The sequence below is a fragment of the Pyxicephalus adspersus genome, chromosome 4 (genome assembly GCF_032062135.1).
Source record: "Pyxicephalus adspersus chromosome 4, UCB_Pads_2.0, whole genome shotgun sequence".
Taxonomy (NCBI): Eukaryota; Metazoa; Chordata; class Amphibia; order Anura; family Pyxicephalidae; genus Pyxicephalus; species Pyxicephalus adspersus.
The window spans coordinates 2,257,475-2,275,606 of NC_092861.1; the positions used below are offsets into that span (position 1 = coordinate 2,257,475).

At 44.3% G+C, this 18,132-nt stretch overlaps 2 protein-coding genes across 3 annotated transcripts in view; one reads left to right on the forward strand and one right to left on the reverse strand.

The window, feature by feature from the left end:
* On the reverse strand, window positions 1-6,250 carry FBXO16 (F-box protein 16). The gene is made up of 5 exons (XM_072409060.1): window positions 6,191-6,250; window positions 4,653-4,859; window positions 3,962-4,126; window positions 3,424-3,638; window positions 1-1,017 (listed from the first exon to the last, which is right to left on the reverse strand). Exons 1-5 carry the CDS (start codon window positions 6,248-6,250, stop codon window positions 885-887), a joined length of 780 nt encoding a protein of 259 aa, XP_072265161.1. The 3' UTR covers window positions 1-884.
* A 2,541-nt stretch (window positions 6,251-8,791) lies between these two features.
* The window catches only part of FZD3 (frizzled class receptor 3), a 45,344-nt gene continuing 36,003 nt past the window's right edge, over window positions 8,792-18,132 (forward strand). For both annotated transcript variants that reach the window (XM_072407223.1, XM_072407224.1), the window contains exons 1-2: window positions 8,792-8,856; window positions 15,061-15,469. In XM_072407223.1, coding sequence (XP_072263324.1) covers window positions 15,272-15,469 — 198 coding nt within the window. In that variant the 5' untranslated portion in view covers window positions 8,792-8,856; window positions 15,061-15,271. The remainder of the gene's footprint in view (window positions 8,857-15,060; window positions 15,470-18,132) is intronic.

Sequence of the window (18,132 nt, forward strand, 5' to 3'; positions counted from 1 at the left end):
TGTATGAATCCCATTGTATGGGGGGGATGAGGAATGTGGGGGGCCCAATGACTAATGATCACAGAGAAATGTAAACACCGCGCTGTACCTGATCACTATCTGCCGGTCTGAGCTAGAAGAAAGGGAAAGTCATGTTATTAATTGTTAGATCACATTTCTCTGATCACAGGGATCACATGATGCCAGAATAACTGGGATCCAGTACCGGTTATCATGGGATCTACTGTTATACGATTTAATATCCCAGGATCTATTATCATAGAATCTATTATCTAATACAATAGGATCTACTATCATGTATTACAGGATCATTTAACATAGGATCCTCAGTCATAGGATATATTATCCCAGGATCCACATTATGTTATCATAGGATTCATTATATTAGGAACTTTTATCTATTATCATAGGATCTACTGTTTTCGGATGTATTATCTCAGGATCTGTTATCATAGAATCTGTTACCTATTGCCATAGGATCTACCTCAGGTATCTGTTATATTGGGATCTATTGTTATAGGATATATTAGGCCAGGATCTATTACCTATTATCATAGGATCTACTGTTATAGATATATAACCCCAGGCAGGATCAGTTATCTATTATCATAAAGTCTATTATTATAGGATATATTATCTCAGGATCTATATTGTGTTAGAATATGATCTAATAATATAGCAGCTTGTATCTGTTGTCATAGGATCTATTATTATAAGATGTATTATCATGGAATCTGTTGACACAGGATCTTTTACCTATTAATAGGATCTACTATCAGTTATCACAGAATCCATTAGCATAGGATTTACTGTTATAGGATATATTATCCCAAGATCTCTGTAATGGATCGGGATGAAGTATCCAAGGCTCCTCATTGGACAGCTTAGTGATCAATCTGAAAACAACAACCTACCAGGGACTTGGCTTTCCGCAGCTTGTAGGAAGCAGACGATGGCGCCTTCTGTTTCTCCAGGTTCTGATTGTTTAGGGCTGAGACTCTTGAGTTGGCTTTTCTCCTGCAGGATACAAAATGTATCAGTACAATAATATATGTTCTTCAGTTACTGAGCCGGCACTGCTTCCTCCTCCACTGACTGTCACCTTATATACAGATCACTGACCCGGCTTCCTCCTCCTCTATCTGACACACAGTCACCTTTTATATAAAGATCAATTACTGCTGTCAGTAACCCTCACCCTGCCCAGTCGGTGGCACACGGTGCCCCATAAAAAGTCCCAGCTTCACTTGGTGCATGCTTGGGAAACGCTGTACCCAATACCCTGTGCATTACAGAATACAGGCTCTATTACTATCTATGGTGCATCATCCACTTATTGCCTATAGGGATGAGGAAGCACCAGGGGAAGGAGACTCCATAAAGTGACCTACATTCATTTTTCATTTCTACTTCACTGCAGATGATGAAAAAAAATGTCCGGGGCCAAACTGCAGCATAGAGACGCCGAATGCCTCTCCGCCATTTCATTCATCCAGAACCAGCGAGTGTCTCTGATGATGAGCCGTTCCCCAGGCACTGAGCAGGATTAGTCCCAGTGATTGGATGTTGTCAACTGATCTGAGCTGCAGGACAGGAATGTAACCCAGCACGGCACTGCCTGGCAATATATTCTAATTGAAGCTTTCACCATTTCCTGGTCATTACTCGGCTCTGCAGCTCAGGCCTGTGCATTGCACACCTGTCCTCATTAGAAAAGCTTAAATAGGTTGCTGGACACCAGGTGGGTCTATCTGTTCATGTTATGGAAATAGATGACAACACCAAAACCAGCTCAGTGCTTCTGGATTTGTCACAAGGGCTACAGGTCCTCAAGGTGACGATTGGCCTGTGTATGTGGGTAGATGAAATGATACCAGCAAGTGGTTCCTAAAGCTCAACTCAAGCTGAAATATTTTCTTGATCGTTGGTCAGGTTTTTATTGTTGTTTCAGTGGAATGATGACAGTACAGTGGTCAGCGGTCAGAATCTCTGTCCATGTGACCTCAGTTTTCTTCCTGACCTAGGCCAAGGGGTAGGAGAACCATAACAGGGTATAAACCCTCTTAGATTGCAAGCTCTTCTGGGCAGGGTCCTCTCCTTCTCCTGTGTCGCTGTCTGTATGTGTCTGTCATTTGCAACCCCTTTCTATTGTACAGTGCTGTGCAATAGGTTGGCGCTATTTATAATAACAAAACATGCATAGAGCAGGGTGACCACATGGTGCTCGGGGTCCTCCATTCTTTGAAGCAGCTGCATCCACTTTGAACCCAGGAAAAGGTGATAGATCGACCAACCTGGTGTCCAGCAACCTGTTTAGCCTTTCTAATGAGGACAGGTGTGCACTGCAGAGCCCTGAGCTGCGGAGCTGAGTAATGGCCAGGAAATGGTGAAAACTTCAACCAAAATAAAATGCCAGGCAGTCGAAGCTTCATCTTCCAGTATGAGAAGTCCCATGCTGGGTTACATTCATGTCCTGCAGCTCAGATACAATCTGTTGAATCACATCCTCCTATTCAATCATATTGCTGTCATGATGTAGCCGTATATCCTCCGGGCGGTCATATGACAGGAGGCAGGAGATCCGCACTACAGAACGGTTCAGGTCCGCAGATGCAGAGAAATGCTTCAAGCACAGACAAGATGGGGCAATCCATCACTGTTATCTGTGCACTGAGGGGCTGGTTCAGGAGAAGGGTAATCCATCACCCAACTCCGGGGACCTGTCGGCAGCAGAGAGGCCGCTCATTACCTGCAAGGGCTGCAATATGGCACTCCAAGAACAACTCCTGCCTGACACCTAGGGACACAGCTATTGGTAAAGCTGATGTATAATTGTTGTATCTAACAATTATATTATGGTATTGTGATTGGGTCTCTATGTTTCTCTATGCAATGTAAGTGTGGTGGGAGGAGCCATCAAAGTGCTATTCATAGCTTCCTTAAATTGAATAATTGATGATTTATTATTAGGCTGGCCCAAAATCGTTTGATGGGTGAATGTCAGGGAGTCCCCAGACTGCATGAATGAAAGGAAGTAATTGAAAGGAAGGGGCAGGGCCAGAGACAGTCAGGATGGGGAGGGAGGAGCAAGATGATACTGGACATCCTCCTGCCAGGATATGAGGCAGGTCGTGCAGTAAGACCATAGGCCAGGGCCGCCATCAAGGAGGGGCAAGGGATACTTCTCTACCAGTCTACTGGAACTTTTTGACATAGGAAGGAGGGCCAGGAATAAGGGGCCCAGAAATTTCTGATGGCGGTCCTGCCATAGACAATACTAGTGACTATTCGTTTTCTGCCAGGTTCTCTTTAAATAAGCTCCGCCCATGCCCTTCCTAATTAGGCCTCTTTCAGTTGAGAAACCCCACCCCCATTGATGGAATCTCAGGGATTCCGCCCACATGATGTATAAATGGTACTTACGCCTGTCGCGCCTGCTCGATAGGGTCGAAGTTATCCAGGTAGTTGTATCGTACGGTGTCGGTGGGATGTTTATCTGAAGAACGCCATGGCGGGAGCTCATTCTTCCCCCTGTCATGTGACCTGCTCGATATGGATCGGTGGGTGAGGGAAAGCTTGTTGTCTTCTTTATTGATTGGCTTCACGTCAATTACTATGAACTCGTCTTTGGGCGGAGTCTGTCGGTAAAGAATACCGGACAAATGATAAGGGAATGCATCAAATGTATCATTATGCGTGCCAGGGCTCGTGGCCAATTGCCCTGGGTCCCCACCTTCTCCAGGACCCCAATTCACAGGAATGGAAGGGTCTTCACTTTCTCCTGGGCCCCAATTCACAAGAATGGAAGGGTGTGCAGAGAGCTGGAATGCTGTGCATTAGAGGGTCCCCTGTTCATATGTCTTGGGAATTGGTAAGGATGAGGCCAATATTTCGGCTGGTAAGTTCCATGCATGCACCCCCCCATCAGTAAATACCCTCGTGTAACAGGGGCCACACCCACCTTTGGTCTTGTGACGTGCAGTTCTTTCACCATCTCTATGTATTGTCTCTTCCAGACACCTTGTTCAAAGGGCGTAGGGGAAAAGTTGATGTACCACCCGAATCGCAGGCACTTTGGCATCCACAGCTGGTCTAGCTCTGTCAGGGCTTTCCAGTGCCAGCTGACCTGGAGAAGCCATGGGGTGATTATCATCAAATACAGAGCAGTCAACAGGTTATCATCTTTTAATCTCAGCTTTAAGCGAGTTTTCAGGTCCCTACTGATGATGAAGAAGCAATAAAAGTGGTTCCTGATCATGTGATCACTCATTGACAAAGAAACCTTCAGCCTGCAGTAACCACTGCAGCCTGAAGGTGGCGCTGTGCATCTGTTCATTACTGTAATGGTCAAATAAAATTACAGTATTAATACCGGATTAAAGAACAGGTTTTTTTTTTTTTTACTTTTGTGAGCTTGTATAAGAGTCTGAGGATTTTTTTTTAATCAAAATAGTGTTTTCAATAAAAATCCTAAACATTTACATATTAAAACTAGTCACAGATTTATTGTCAAGGTAGCAGTCGCCTGCTGATGCTACTAAACTTGACCTGGGTACTAGCCCTGAATGCTCACTGGTCACAACAGATGTAAGTATCCTCTTATTAAACATAACAGAGGGGATTATGGGTGGTGTCACACTAGCAGTACCCACCTGTGCGCAGCGGCAGAGACTACGAGGGTCTAGGAAAGAGAAGATGTAGAGGGACACAACCCGGGGCAGCACTGTAGTGAAGTCCAGAGACTCTCGCGGGACTTTCCCTTGCAGGTGATTGTTGCAGAATCTGAGCTGTGACATGGAGCATCGCTCGAAGAGATCGCAAAGGATCCTCCGCCTCTGGGCATCCGACCATTTGTCAAACTGAAAGTAAAAACATTCCTCTGTTATTTTTTATACATATAAAGTTCACCTGTACATTGTTTGGCTAGACAGGTTCACTTGGCAGAAAAGTCAGCCAACCAATGCTCATATTTTGGCTGCTGCCTCCCCCAAAATCCATGGGTGAAGTTGAACGATCACAAAGTCATAGCTTTGCATACAGCACCCCTAGTGGACAAAGCACTTAAGGAAGTGAAAGGGGTGAAAGCCAACAGTAAAATACAACCAATCCCCCTGGGCACTTCCAACTCCGCTTATGTGTGGTCACATGACCACAAACCCTTCTGAGTAATGAAAAGCATGAGCAGCCCAGTCACCATACACGAGGTGGGTAGTGGTGCTTCAATGGGACAGATTGGAGTGTTTGCTTTTGGAGTGGAAACTCATACCGGAAAACTCTGACATGGAATTCTGAATTTGTTCTCTACATTTGCAAACTCCAAGTTTGCCTATGCTATGACTAGTTCAGTCTAATAACAGGTCCCATATTCGCATGCCTGCCTTGGACTTCTACAGAATGGGCAACGTCTCTCTAAAGATAGTGCAGAGCTAGCCAAGGTGCCATTTTCTATTGGTCAGGGGTGGACCGAGGAGCAAAAATATAGGGACAGGAGGAAATAAAATAGGGTATTTGCTCCAAAATACTTATGGTACTTAAAGCACTTAGAAATGTTCTTATAGAAGTATGACTGTTAACCCAGTGAAATCACGGCAAATCTTTCCATTTTTTTCTCAGCACAGTTAGAGGTAAATGGGACCGAAAAATGGATTCAGACTGCCATGATATTGTCTGGGCTTACTACAAATGGCTATAGGAACCATTCCAATTAGTTTTTCAACCCTTTTTTTGCAAAAAAACTAAATTCTGACCCAAATTTTTTGTCTTCCGCTTACCTGTGTGGTGGGAAAGCCTCCAGATAACACCGGGGATGTAGGATTTATAAGGTGGGTCTACAGAATTGAAAAGCTATCTTCAATATTCCATAGAAGGTTCTACAAGAACTGGCTTTATCCACCATACTTTGGCCAGGACCTGAAATACGGGATTTCCTATCTCCTGAACCTTTGGCTTTCCCAAACCTCTACCACAAAGAATTCCTTGACCCTCCACTCAGGAAATAGAAGAGACCAATAATGTGTTCTCTAAGAATAAAGAGTCAGGTCATGACTGATCACCGATGGAAATCTAGGTGACTGATCACCGAGGCACTCCTGTGCTGTATCTCTATAGCTTTATATCACATGACGTCCTATGCCTGCCTTAATCAACCATTCTCTGCCTGCTAATTCAGTCTGCAATGCAACATCCTCACCTCCAGTCGCTGGAGAAAACCAGGCTGTCGCTCACACCAACATTGAGCAATCCTTAGCATCTCCTACGGGTTTCGTCTCTCCAAGCCTGATAGTCACCATGATGCTGCTCACTGTTCTCTTTGCTGGAGGGGAAGCTGTACCTGAGGACCTACAGTGCAAGGATCTCAGGACATCTCACTGCTTCTACTTCTATTTCAGCCATTCTATGATCTGCACTTCCTCGTCTTCTATCATTACCCCCGCAAAGGAGACCACCTGGCTCTCTGCCTCGATTGTGATATGTTTCCTATGGTCTCCATTATAGCTTTTGTCCCCAGTAGCCCATCGCCATCTCTAATCTGTGTACAATACCTGAAGCCTTTGTAAAGGTGTGAGGACAAAAGTGCCTAATGAATAAATAATAAAACACTTCTCACCTAATGAGGGCGTCACACAGATCATTCAGGTGAATGTACTCAGCACACACACAATGACACCTGTCCTCTACACAAATGTTTGTCCATCGTCCTTCTTAACCGGAATCAAACACAAAATAAACTGGTGTCTGCTTCTCAGATGACTTTTGTTTCCTTTGATTAAATAAGAAATGGTATGTTAGTCCTAAAGCGGTCCTTACTGCCAACTATGGTGGAGACCCCCATCCCCTCCTCATGTTACAATGATAAGGATATTAGGAACAGACTGGCCGATAGTAAATAATAGCAGCCTGTGTCATCATGATATGGTTGAAGTATTGAACCAAAACGTTGGGAATTAGTATACACCTAAACTACATCAGGTACTATCAATCCCAGGCACTCCAGCCCTTTCTACATATTAAATAAAAGTCATTAGTTATATCTGTCCCGCCGCTGACCAATTTTATGCAGCTATAACCAATGCTCTTGAAGCTGAACTTCCAGAAAAAAGGGTAACACTTACCTTTATAGGTGAAAAGCCATTGATCCCACCGCAATCACAGTACAGTATGTCAGGCGCTGCCCCCGCAGCTGTGAACCCTGAAGCTGCCAATACATTAGCCCCTTAAAGACCCTTTTTAAAGGTTTCCCAGCATGGGGTGGCTTAACAGAATGACAAATAAACCTCAATGGAACCTCTAAAATCAGGGCAATCCAATCCATAGGGAGTGCAGAGACCGGGACATATCGGACTTCTGTGGTGCTGGGCAAAGGAAAAAGGTTTGCAACTTCTGTGATATGGGGAGGGGGAAGGGGAAATGAGACGCATGGACCCCTATAGAACCTCAGCCTTAAAGGAAAGCAATGTATGTGGACCTCCGATGGTCCAAAGCCCTGTTCTACGGTTCTTCTAAACTTAACAATTCTTTTCCAAATCTCATATCCAGCTAGAAACTCTGAGGACCTTTGACCATTATTAGGGAAATGATATGTAGATCCCACCCTCTCCAGAAGATGGAGCTCAGGTGTTTCCAGTTCTATTATTACCCCATCATAAAAAAACATTGTAGACCATGGTTCTCTTCCAGCCTTGTGGTGACAGTTTGGTGAAGACCCCTTTCTGCCCCCACGACTGTACAAAGCCAGAGCCCCGACATCAACCCTACTGAACCCCATTGGGGTTAATTAAAATGTCGAGCCAGGTCTTCTCCTCCAACGTCAGTTCCTGATCTGACCAATGGGGACAAAGTCCCACAGACACCCTCCAAAATCTTCACAGAAGAGGGGCGTTATATTTACAAGTGGGGCTGACATCATCCTGATGTCAATAGGAAAGAGAGGGGCACTCCCAGAAGAGGTGGGAAGGGCTGAGGAGCTGGCCCAGCACACACAGTATTTAGGCATGCCCAGAAGAGGTGGGAGGGGCTGAGGAGCTGGCCCAGCACGCACAGTATTTAGGCATGCCCAGAAGAAGTGGGAGGGGCTGAGCAGCTGGCCCAGCACGCACAGTATTTATCCATTTAGCATTGGCAGTAAGTAACAATGTAAAGGTTCTCAGCCCCGTAATGGTCCCCTCCCCCCAGGTTCTGTCCAATAGGCCGGTGCATTGGGCTGCCATTAATAATTAATATAGCTATTACAAATGTTACAATGATTGTGTCAGTGCCCCCACCCCGGCACAGAACCGAACTCCGGTGACCCCACACACACAATGACGTCATATAACAATATCGGGGTCCGCATTACCTGGCCCGGGTGACGAGCAGGGCAGATGAGCACCAGAGATCCCTCCGTTCCTATGGCAACCAACCCGCTTGGCCCTGCTGCCAATCAACCTGTGGGCGGATCCTGACACCACGCCCCGTCTCTTTACAGCTGTTACCACAGAGACGGTGACCTGCGCTACCCATTGGTGGAATCCTGCAGCGATGGGGGCGCGGCGTGTCTAATCTGAATAAATAGGCGGGGCATATGTGAAGGGTGTGACCAGAGGAAGCTAGCTAGCTTTATTTTATAGTAAGGGGCGTAGATTTTTTAACAAACTAGGCGTGTCTGTACTATGAGGGCGGGCTTTTTGATAAATTGGGCGTGCAATCTCTTTGCGAAGTAGACATTTCTAGTGTTAGGGCGTGGCTGATTGGCCTCTTGTCGGGATTGGGCGTGTCTTTGACTCAAAGGGGGCGTGTCCTGATTTTGTGCCCCCAGCAGTGAGTGCAGAGAGCTCAGAGGGAACAGATCAACCGGACCGGACAGCCGCTGCTGCTGGGGTGAGTGCCGGGTGAATCCGGGGTGAATCCTACATACTATGCATAGATCACATTTTATCACCTGCTCCATTCCTGTACATGCACAGATCGGCCTTCATTATAAGATCTGCAGAAGGGGCAGATTATTATCACCGGGCAATGGCTGCGCTACTGTATATGCTGGTGTCATGACTGCAATGTAATGCAAGGGAACAAAATGATTGCTGCATGGTGATACGTGGGATCACATATTACATGGCTCTAAAATTATTATTATTATTATATGGCTCTATTATTATTATTATTATTATATAGCTGTATTATTATTATTATTATATAGCTGTATTATTATTAATTATTTTTGCATATTGCATGGCTTTAGTAATATTATTACATATTGAATGGCTGTATTATTATTATTATTATTATTATTACATGGCTGTTTTATTATTATTATTGCATGGCTGTAGTATTATTATCACATTATTATCTCCTATATCTGTGTGGTGTAGTATTATCATTACAATACTGTGCAAGGTGCGGATCTATTTGCATTGCCATGGTCCTATGATTGTAGTGTTTTAGTATTATTATGACATTATTGTGTATGGAAGAATTACATTTATATGGCAGCTTGTTGTATTACAACTCCATGTGTTGTATATTAGATCTGCTGTATGTTGTGCTTGTATGATTGTATTGTGATGTATGTTGTGTTATTCTCTATGCTGGTACTATGATTATTGTATTGTATTGTGATATGATTGCATTATATTGTATTGTATAGTTACAGCTGTATGCCATGCTGTATATGATGATCGGCCTCAATGGCCGGTGTAGTGTGTGGATTGCATTGTTGTGTGCTGTAGGTTTATCATTGCCTTGTGATATAAATTCTTCTATTGATTGCAGTAATAAGTGTAGTATTATTGCATGATGTATGTTTGTGTTGTAGTATTAGGATTGCTGTATTATATGCTGTATATGATGATTCCCTCACCAGTGCCGGTGTAGTATTTGGCTTGCATTGTTGTATGGTGTAGTATTCTGTGTCATTGCATGCTATGTAATATGATTACATTACTGTCAGCTGTATGTTTGCATTGCGTTGTGTTGTAGTATTAGGGTTGTGGTATTATATGTTGATGTAGTATTTGGATTGCATTGTTGTGTGTTGTAGTTTTATCCTTGCCTTATGGTATAGGGGGTCAGTTATATTCTTCCATTGATTGCAATAATGTGTTGTGTAGTATTATAATATGATTTAATATTGTAGAGTGTATCACTGCTTTGTGTTGTAGTATTAGGATTATTGTATTATATGATGATTGGCCTCACTTGGTAGTGTGGTGTTTGGATTGATTTATTGTGTGCTGTAGTTTTATCATTGCCTTATGGTATAATGGATCAGTTACAATTCTTTTCCTATAATAATGTGTTGTATAGTATCATGGTATGGTGTATTATTGTATGGGGCTGTAGTATTAATATTATTGTATTATATGATGATTCCTTCACTTGTGCTGGTGTAGTATTTGGCTTGTATTGTTGTATGGTGTAGCACAGCAGAATATAATTCTTTGTGTTAATGCTTTGTGTTGTAGTATTATAATTGTGGTATTATATGTTGTCTATGATGATTACATCACATGATGGTGTAGTGTTTGGATTGCATTGTTGTGTGCTATACTTTTATCATTGCCTTGGTATAAGGGACATTATATTCTTATACTGATTACAATAATGTTTTGTGCTATGGTGTATCAGTATCACAGCTTTGTGGAGGATTTATATTATATTATATGCCTATATTTTGTGTTGTAGTATTATTGTATGGTATATCAGTATCACAGCTTTGTGTTGTAGTATTAGGATTGTGGAGGATTTATATTATATTATATGCCTATATTATTGTGTTGTAGTATTATTGTATGGTATATCAGTGTCACAGCTTTGTGTTGTAGTATTACGCTTGTATATCACTTCCTATACTCTTCCCATTGTATTATAGCGAAGAATAGAATTACAAGTGTTAATTTTTCTCGTTGTGTTCTCCTACCTGGGACTTCCTATACAATGTATCATTGTCTGATATTTGTATATCTCAGATATCAGTTTATTGCATATATATTGGTGTATATCCCCTGTGTACTATACACACCATGGTGTGATCACATTTGTGTACTTCTCCTTCCTATGGTTGTTTAATAATAATATAATAATAAAAGTATAATAGTAATTATTATTAGTAGATATTGTATAATGTCTCTGGTGTTATCCCCCTGGGTGCAGGGTACAGCCCCCGGAATGATGGGGGGACCTTGGTGTCTGTGGGCCCCATGCAGGATCAGCCTATGGCATGGCGCAGTGTAACGGTGGCATTGTTGTGTAGGGGCTCTGTGTTCCATACATTAATATTTGATGATCCTATGAATAATTCACCAATAATCAGTGTGTCTCATTGCAGTATTGTGATGATAATGAGATGGAGAGCTCTGTGTACAATGCATGGAGGGTGATGGGCCTGGCCTCCTCCTAATGGCTTATTAATGCGATAAAGCAATGAGTGCCGTGCATTTCCTGCGCCATCCACAGCTACGTGTCTGGAGAAGGATTCCCATCATCTGGATGATGCCTGGTACCGGCATGGATGAGACGCCGTGGGTGCCATGCTTTCTGCAGGGGGAGGGGGATTGGGACGGTCAATACCATGGTGGGCAGGGGGTGCAAGTAAATGTATCTGCAATATTCTGCCCCCTGCGTGTTCAAAATATCCTGCCCCCTGCGTGTGCAAAATATCCCGCCATACCTGCGTGTGCAAAATATCTTGCCCTCCTCTGTGTATCTGAAACGATCTGCCCCTGTGTCCAAAATAATATCCTGCCCTCCTCTGCATGTCCCAAATTATATTCTTCCCCTTGCATGTCCTAAATATTGAGCCCCTGCGTGTCCGAAATAGTATTCTGCCCCCTGCGTGTCCGAAATAATATTCTGCCCCGTGTGTGCAAAATATCCTGCCCTCCTCTGTGTATCCGAAATATTATTCTGCCCTCCTCTGTGTATCAATAATAATATGCCCCCAGTGTGTGCAAATATTCTGCCCCCTGCATGTCTAAAATATTCTGCCCCCTGTGTATCCAAAATATTTTTCTGCCCCCTGCGTGTCCAAAAAATTATTCTGCCCCCTGCGTGTGCAAAATATCTTGCCCTCCTCTGTGTATCTGAAACGATCTGCCTCCTGTGTCCAAAATAATATTCTGCCCCCTGGATGTCCGAAATAATATTCTGGCCCCTGGATGTCCGAAATAATATTCTGGCCCCTGGATGTCCGAAATAATATTCTGGCCCCTGGATGTCCGAAATAATATTCTGGCCCCTGCGTGTGCAAAATATCCTGCCCTCCTCTGCATGTCCCAAATTATATTCTTCCCCTTGCAAGTCCTAAATATTGAGCCCCTGCGTGTCCTAAATAATATTCTGCCCCCTGCTTGTGTGAAAACTTCCCCCCCCCCTTGCGTGTGCAAAATATTAATCTGCCCCCTGCGTTTGCGAAAGGATTTACCCCCATGTGTCGGAAATTTTCTACCCCCTGCGTGTCCGAAATAATATTCTACCCTCTTCGTGTTGGAAACATTCTGCCCCCTGTGTGTCCAAAATAGTATTCTACCCCCTGCTTGTGCGAAATATTCTGCCCCCGTGTGTCGGAAATTTTCTGCCCCTTGTGTTTCGGAAATATTATTCTGCCCTCTATGGATCTAGTTTTGGCAACAATATATCTAACATTCCACTATCACACAATTTTTTTTACATTGGTGACTTTTCCTGCATATTACAGCCCAGCCCCCTCATTAATGGCCCCAGACAGTTAAGCCGGGGCCCCTAACCAGCACAATGGGGTTAATATCAGGACACAGTATTATTATTATGGATAATCCCAGATCAGTGGCAGATTAGAGAAGAGGATCCGGTTTTCAGGGATTATACTAATCCAACTATTATTTATCACCAACATTTGTCTACTGAGAGATGCGATAGGGGGTAAGAAGTCCAAGGTGAGGAGGTTCATGGGGGGTCATTGTCCTAATTACGGGGGGGGGGGGGGATTGTGTGATTGGACGATTCTTGTTTTATAATGTCCGTATTCTAGGTCATTGGGTGACTTTTCTCTGCACTTTCTGGTATCATAATGAATGCAGGGTATTTACCCTGAGATACCATTACAATGGTCACATGACTAGTCTACAGAGATGCCACGTCTAGGTTAGCAGGAGATATCACAGCGGTGCCATCCGTAGGGTACCCTCACAATGGTGCCATGGCTAGACTGCAATCTCAATGGAGCCCTGCCTAGTCTTCCATAACATTGGCACTATGCCCAGTGTAGGTTAGCAGAAAATAATCATGATGGTGCTAATGCTTAGTCTACCCCCACAATGGTTCCATTACCATAGGGTACCCTCATAACAGTGCCATGGCTAGCCTGGCCTCATTGTGTCATGCCTAGACTAGCAGTTCAATCCTTGCTGCCGCATAGACTCCACACTTCAAACATCATGGCTACTCAGAACTTCTCTTGTCCCATCCATATCATTAGAAACACTCACACAAATTGGGTCCAGGGTGGTGACTTCCATAAATCGAGAGGTTTTGTAATGGGTAGGAGGCATTCTACATACAGGCATTGTGAGACACAAGGTAAGATTTATTCCCTGTATTATACTTCCTGCTCAGTGTATGCATGGTACCATCATGGTCTCACTTTGTGTTAAATTCTCACCTTGACACCATGCCTAGCCTAGAAAGATAGGATGACCTTGGCACAGCCTAGCAGGAGGTGCCATCACATTAACACCATGGCTAGCCTAGTAAGGGATACTATGACCTTGGCACTATGCCTAGCAGAAGGCGCCATCACATTGATTCCATATCTAGTCTAGGAAAAGATACCATGACCTTGGCACCATGCTCAAGCTACCATCATCTTGATGCCATGCCTACCTTAGCAGAAGACACCATCACCTTGATACCATGTCTGCTCTAGCAGAAGACACCATCACCTTGATGCCATGTCTAGCCTAGCTTTCTTTGGATGGCACATCCGCCACATTCACAAGGTGTTCTGGGTCTGTGGCACAGTAATCCCTCCTGCGTGAATACCTCTCGGCCTGTAAATCCTCATTTGTCAGCGCGCTGTCTGAGATCTGAGGATCTGCTCTATTCCACAATGTAATCATCCTTCCCAGACCTGGGCTGCAATCCACATATAGCATTAATATTTAAACAGACAGGAAAGCCCTGGGGGCCCCAGGCTGGGAGATGAGTCAGGATCATGTCAGAACACCATGAAGACCCAGAGATATGTGCTGCCTCCTTCTAGAATAAGAATACAGCTTCACCTACACATTATATGGGTGTAAATGTACCCCCCAACACAGGCCGGGCCGAGGGGTGAGCAATAGTGACGTCTGCCTTGTATTCTTCATTCTATTGTATGTATTCCTTCTAACGTCATCGCCTGGTTTGTAAAAGCAAGGGCAGCTGCAGGCCACTCAGTTTCTATTAACATAGACGCCCCCAGATCTACACCTCCCTGGAGCCTTTTCCCTGCTCTTTAGCATTGGGCAGGTTCTGGAGATCCAAGGCAGCAGATGAGGGTGAGGGGGCGATGGGAGGAGTGCTGTAGTCCATCAAGCGAGGCTGGGAATAAAAGTCTGGATTTTGGAGCTGGTTGGCTGGCATTGGATCGGTTTGTCAATTTTTATCATCATCCGGTGCATTGCCACCGCTTAATAGACCTGAACAGTCATCGCCTCTCCATTCTGATTCCAACGGCTCTACCTAATCCAGAATTGATAGCTGCAGATCCGGAATCCCGCCTCTCCAGGGATTTCCCAGAGGGCAGAACGAATGAAGGGGAGGCCCGGAGAGCAGAATGAATGAAGGGGAGTTCCAAAGGATAGAATGAATGAAGGGAAAGCCCCGTGGGGCAGAACGAATGTAGGGTAGCCTGGCGTGCAAATTCAACGAAGAGCAAGGCCAAGGGGGAGGCCAGGTGACATTGATACATTAATAGGAGCCCACACACGTCTGTCATATCCCCAGGAACAAATGATTGCAGATTACGGTCAATTATTAGCAATTGTTACATTTGTATCCGATATTAATCTCTGTCTTCTCATATTTTGCTGTTCATGTTGTAACTTGTGTCCTTTCCTTCCCCTGCAGACTCTTCTTGTTCTGGAGATTATCCCTCGGGGGGAATATGGAGGCCGTGGTTTGGGAGTGCGGCTAGGTCCTGGTAATCTGCAAATTATGAACCTGCCGTTAGGAAGAACATTGGATGCAGAGAATGTGCCGGGGATCCCTCTATGATCAATGCCGGAGGGGCCGCCCGTCCATGGGAGCGCAGAGGGCAGCTAGGATTTAATAGGACGCTATGGCTGTGTGCAGATCCATCATGGCCGTCTACTTCCTCTGCGGGCTCTTCGCTCTGGTCCAGGGTGCCATAGGGCACAGTCTGTTTGCTTGTGAGCCCATCACTCTGAGAATGTGTCAGGACCTCCCGTATAATACCACCTTCATGCCCAATCTCCTCAATCACTACGACCAGCAGACGGCCGCCCTCGCCATGGAGGTGAGTAGAGTTGCATGATGACACTTAAAGTGGACCTGTCACACATAGAGATCTATATGCTTGTGAATGTTTGTTGCCATTGCACATATAAGTACACTTATATATGTTATATTATGTTATTATATCCTATGTATGTTATATAATGATTTCCTTTTTTTGTTTTTACGTAATGATGAATGATGATGATCAAATGATGAATCCTCTGCAGGCTCAGTGGTATTTGTTATACAGTGGCCCATGCAAGGGTTAAGGGAACCCGTCCAGTGACATTCCCTTCTTGAGGGCTGTTTATTGGTGAATGCTATGTAAATGGCTGCTTCCTCAGGATCATTCATTATATATTTTGCTGTTGACATTTGCAATGTGCTTTGTGATTTGAGGTTTGATTTTGGTTGATTTTTGGAAATCTGAGCATGCTTGGGGGTCTAACCCAATCAGATATAGATTGACGATGTAGCTATGCAGTGTGTACCTAATTTATTGGCCGATCCAATGAAGAGTCGTTTCCTGCAGTATGCAATCACTGTGCCACCCTGTGGCCCCTTGGTGATTGAAGTGTGGCCCTTGAGCATAGAAGTCAGCTATAATAGACCTTTGGAAGCACATTTGTGTACCCTGGCCCCAGTCTGCGTCTGCATGACTTCAGAAAGGGGTTACATATAATTATGTGCAGCCCTTTGATCTTGCTGGGGATCACTGTCAGGCCCACCTTATATGTTGACCAGGGACAAGTCTGCTCCTAAATATGCTGAGAAAATCATTCAGGCCCCTGGAGAACTCAATACAAAGCTTTTCCATTAATTGATCAATCCTCCGCTAAAGTCTGGCTTTACCTTAGTATAAGTAATTTGAATATATATATATATATATATATATATATGTATATATATATATATTCCTAGGCTGCAATTGTTTTGCTTCCTATAAACCAGCTTATCTATTCCTTGTTCATTCACAGGCTTGGGTTTGGCAGGGGCTCAGAGGAAGTAGTTTGCACGATGCCAGCCATTAGACTGAGGACCTCTAATGGCCGACAAAGGAACTGCAGCTTGATATTGCAGTAAAATGTTGATCTTTCTATTGGCTATTTTTTTTAAAGCCTGGGACAATTTATGACACATCGGAGCACCCCTATGAATCCTGCAGCCATTTAGTAAATGTTGCTGATGGGTCTACAAGGTAGAATTGATAACTCCTCCTCAATACCTTCTGTGTTTTCCTTCTTCTGAGCTCCCTAGGGAGGAGATCTATAAGAACAGATGGAAGGAAATTGGAGCATGGTGCACCTGCGACTTGGTGAATGTATAGCTGGGTGGGGCGGAGGGAAGCTTTCTGGAGACTTCAATGGGAGGTGGATATGAGTGAGCGGGTTGCTAGCAAGGTCCAGCGAGCAGGGTGGTATTAATCAGGTGTTAGATGCATGGGCATGTTCCAGCGATTCGCATCAAACGCCGGGGTATGGGAAGATCTGGGTCACCGAATCCCTGTAGCACCTGAAGCCTGACATGGTGATTGGGCTGGATGGAGCTGGCATTGGTTGGGTATGCTTGGGTACAATATTAACCCGACATGGGCAGCCAGAATATTCCTATCATTTCATGATGGTTCTCTTGGACCTGCATCAACAAGCATCATACTACTGCAAGGTTTAATTCACAATCAGATCTGAAAATCGGCAAATACTCCAATAAAGAAATCTGATTTGGTAATTTTCGGCATTTCTTGCCCATGTATGAAGCTCTATTGGCAGATCTGATGACTGTTTTCCGGCAACAAGCCAACCCTTGTGTGGAAATGCTGAGTCCTTTTTATCTGTCACCCTGAAGCAGCTGCCTTGGACAGAAATTGATTTATGGTCGCTGACCGGATTCCTCCCCAGGCCACGGCACTGCACAAACCTGCTGTACTGTCCCTCCATCAAAAGAGTTCCTCCCTGAAAGGAATGTCATGGAAGGTTATCATGGAAAGCTTGCATTGGGTTTAACCTCCCAGACCTTCAGTTTGATCAGGTTTATCAAGATCACTGTTATTACAGTTTCTGGGAGACAAGATCTACCTTGTGATTGGTTTATTGGTATTGATTGCCCTCTTGGCTATGGGCTGTCTATACACAGTACAAGCAATCCAGTGAAACTTCTATTTTTGTATTGATTGTAGTGGAAATACCTAAACATGCTTTGGTCTAAGTCTCTAGGGCAGCCATGTCCGACCAAGGCTTCAACATCAAACCATTTTCATTCATGCCGTTGTGTTAAGGTCACTTCCAGTTTCACCATTGGCCATCTATAAGGGATTCCCCCACTGGCCATGGTTGTACAGCCCTTGCTTGTAGCTAGGGGTTCCTTTAACTTTGGTTGATTGACCTTCCATCCAATGGTGCCTTCATAATTCCATGTCCAACCCAACTTGGCAGACTTGATCTTGTCTGTCACCCATCCATGGCCAGTGGTGGAATCCTTGATGGATGGCCAGTGGTGGAACCCTACTGAATGTGACCCATAGACAATGGTATGGATGAGAATGACTTAATGACTGATGTTGAAGCCATGGTTGGGAATGGTTACCCTAGAGACTTGGATCAATGCATGTATGGGTCTCATCCAATAAGGTGCCGCCATTGGCCATCCAGCAAGGGTCCCGCCACTGACCATCCAGCAGGATTC

What these genes read in the sequence shown, in the direction of transcription:
- FBXO16 (XM_072409060.1), bottom strand. Translation starts at nt 6,250, where the DNA reads ATGCTAAGGATTGCTCAATGTTGGTGTGAGCGACAGCCTGGTTTTCTC. An exon ending in GTTTTCTCCAGCGACTGGAG is followed by an intron (nt 4,860 to 6,190) that starts GTGAGGATGTTG and finishes TTTTACTTTCAG; the next exon opens with TTTGACAAATGGTCGGATGC. An exon ending in ATCGAGCAGGCGCGACAGGC is followed by an intron (nt 1,018 to 3,423) that starts GTAAGTACCATT and finishes TGTATCCTGCAG; the next exon opens with GAGAAAAGCCAACTCAAGAG.